A 2,223-nucleotide genomic window follows, 5' to 3' on the forward strand; every position below is an offset into this window, starting at 1 on the left:
GACCAGCCCTTCTGGCACCAACAACCAAGGTACTCAAATCACCTTTCTTCCCCATACTGATGCTCGGTTTGAACTGCAGGAGATTGTCTTGACCATGTCTACATGCCTAAATGCACTGAGTTGCCGCCATGTGATTGGCTGATTAGAAATTAAGTGTTAATGAGCAGTTGGACAGGTGTACCTAATAAAGTGGCTGGTGAGTGAGTATATATATATATAAAATATACTGTATATGTTTATGTAAATGTAAGGCCTCTCAACTGCATCAGCAGTGGAGTGACAGAGAGAGGCAGAGGCACAGAGACAGGGCAGGTTGTTCTGTTTCCTGTTGCAATAAAACTCAGCTGATCATCCCACAGAGTACCTTCATTCTTGGACCACRTATTTCTGTCTTTGTTAAATAAATATTTCCATAACAGGAATCATCACAAGAGACTGCAGAGGAAATTCAAGCCAACGTTTTAATTGGCAAATCTGGACAGTTGTATTTGGGGAAAGGTGTCTGTAAAAATATCTTAACGCTGCTGTGACCATGTGGTGACTACAAAGCTTCAATATTTACTAGCTGTGCAATCTGAGACTAAATGTAAAAAGTCTTAACTTCCAACATTAAAAAAAAAAACAACCCTAAGAGCTTTTTACTGCACAAAATAAATTACTTCTACAGCAGCAGGAGTAAAATGAAAATTAGCCATCACTGTATAACATGTATGTATATATTTTTATATATAGTATGTGAATATGTACAAACCGGAAAATATATATATATATATAAAAACACAACTCTGTGCATGAAAGGCAAAAAGAAACATTTCCATTCATTAAAACTTCTAACTTTAAAAAGACCTCAAACTGCAGGAAGGGTGTGTTTGTTTTCTTCACCTCTTTTACGTCCCAGGTCACAGCAGAACTGTTATCATTTACCAAGATGAATTATTTAAAACGATTTTTTGTCCAAGTAAAACGCTGTAAATGCAGAAGACAAAATAACAGTCTATATGTTTTCTGAATGCAGAAGTATCCACACACAACAACACACAATCTAGAGTGAGAAACCACACACATCTATCTGATCCAGCAGGTCTGCTGATGGAGCTCAGAGAAAGGCACAACACAGGAACGTTTGGGTCCAGAGAGAGAGAGAGAGGCGGGGTCGTTGGACTCTTCCCATCCAGGAGCTACAGAGCAACCCAAACAACAAAACACGGACGGCTTGATGGCTTCAGTGCCGTCGCAGCTTAGAGCCGGGYTTGAGTCTGCGGACAGGAAGTCAGCTCTGACCCCATCGTCACTGCAGCTGGACTCTGTACGCACAGATGAGGAGCTTGACCTGAAAACAACCAACAAAGAAATCTTGGAGATCATTTCTGGACTCACAAGGAAACTGAAGTTTTAAGCCTGTAGAGAATTATTCCTCTTTCTTCATGATAAATATAAAAAAATCCACTCATGTTGTTTTTTACTTATTGTTGAAAGTGACAGCAATKTTTTGTTAAAAACTTTCGAGCTCAKCGTGGCTCATGAATTCTGCATCATTTACTTCCTGCTGAAAACAATCATTTGGTGCAAATATAAATGCTCTCATGCTGATTTTATTGTTACTGAACTTTTAAATCAAACAGTTTTATTTMATCATCACATCACACTTTTAAATCCTTCTTGACATTTAAATCATTCAGCTGGGGTTTATAAGTGGAACTGCAATAATCGTGTTTCCATCCAGTTGTAGAGTGAATTTTTATCGAACTTTTCAAAATTCGCAAAAAATTAAATAAAAATTCGAATCTAGACTGTTTCCATCTAGTTTCCCTCTCGACTGTTTGATGCAAATAAACAAGGCTACGCAACGCGTGATTACGTCAGACGTCGGCGACAAGCTTTGCGGTAGTAAACAGGAAGAGAAACTTGCTAACTAGCAGAGGCTAATCATCTCGGGACAATGGAGCGATTCTTTCGTGAATGCCTTGCTAATGGGCAAGTTGTGATTATTCTATCTATTCAGCTAGTACAGGCTATGTTTAACGCTGCCAGGAGACGTAGGGAAATAAACGCAATGTTAAACTACGCAGCAGAAAGGATAGGTTTACGTTTATGATAACATCTGGGACGAGGCAGGACAGCGGAAACAGCTGAACGTCACTAGGCCTGTCACGATAACAAATTTTGCTGGGAGATTAATTGTCTCACAAATTATTGCGATAAGCGAAAATATTGCCTGGTGAC

At 39.2% G+C, this 2,223-nt stretch overlaps 1 protein-coding gene across 1 annotated transcript in view; it reads right to left on the minus strand.

Moving 5' to 3' along the window:
* Positions 1-443: 443 nt before the first annotated feature.
* Positions 444-2,223, minus strand: part of mphosph8 (M-phase phosphoprotein 8) — a 50,688-nt gene continuing 48,908 nt past the window's right edge. Inside the window, exon 14 of the mRNA XM_014018986.1 lies at positions 444-1,330. Within this exon, the coding sequence (XP_013874440.1) occupies positions 1,289-1,330 (42 nt within the window). The 3' untranslated portion in view covers positions 444-1,288. The remainder of the gene's footprint in view (positions 1,331-2,223) is intronic.

This window comes from Austrofundulus limnaeus, unplaced genomic scaffold (assembly GCF_001266775.1).
Source record: "Austrofundulus limnaeus strain Quisiro unplaced genomic scaffold, Austrofundulus_limnaeus-1.0 Scaffold206, whole genome shotgun sequence".
Classification (NCBI taxonomy): domain Eukaryota; kingdom Metazoa; phylum Chordata; class Actinopteri; order Cyprinodontiformes; family Rivulidae; genus Austrofundulus; species Austrofundulus limnaeus.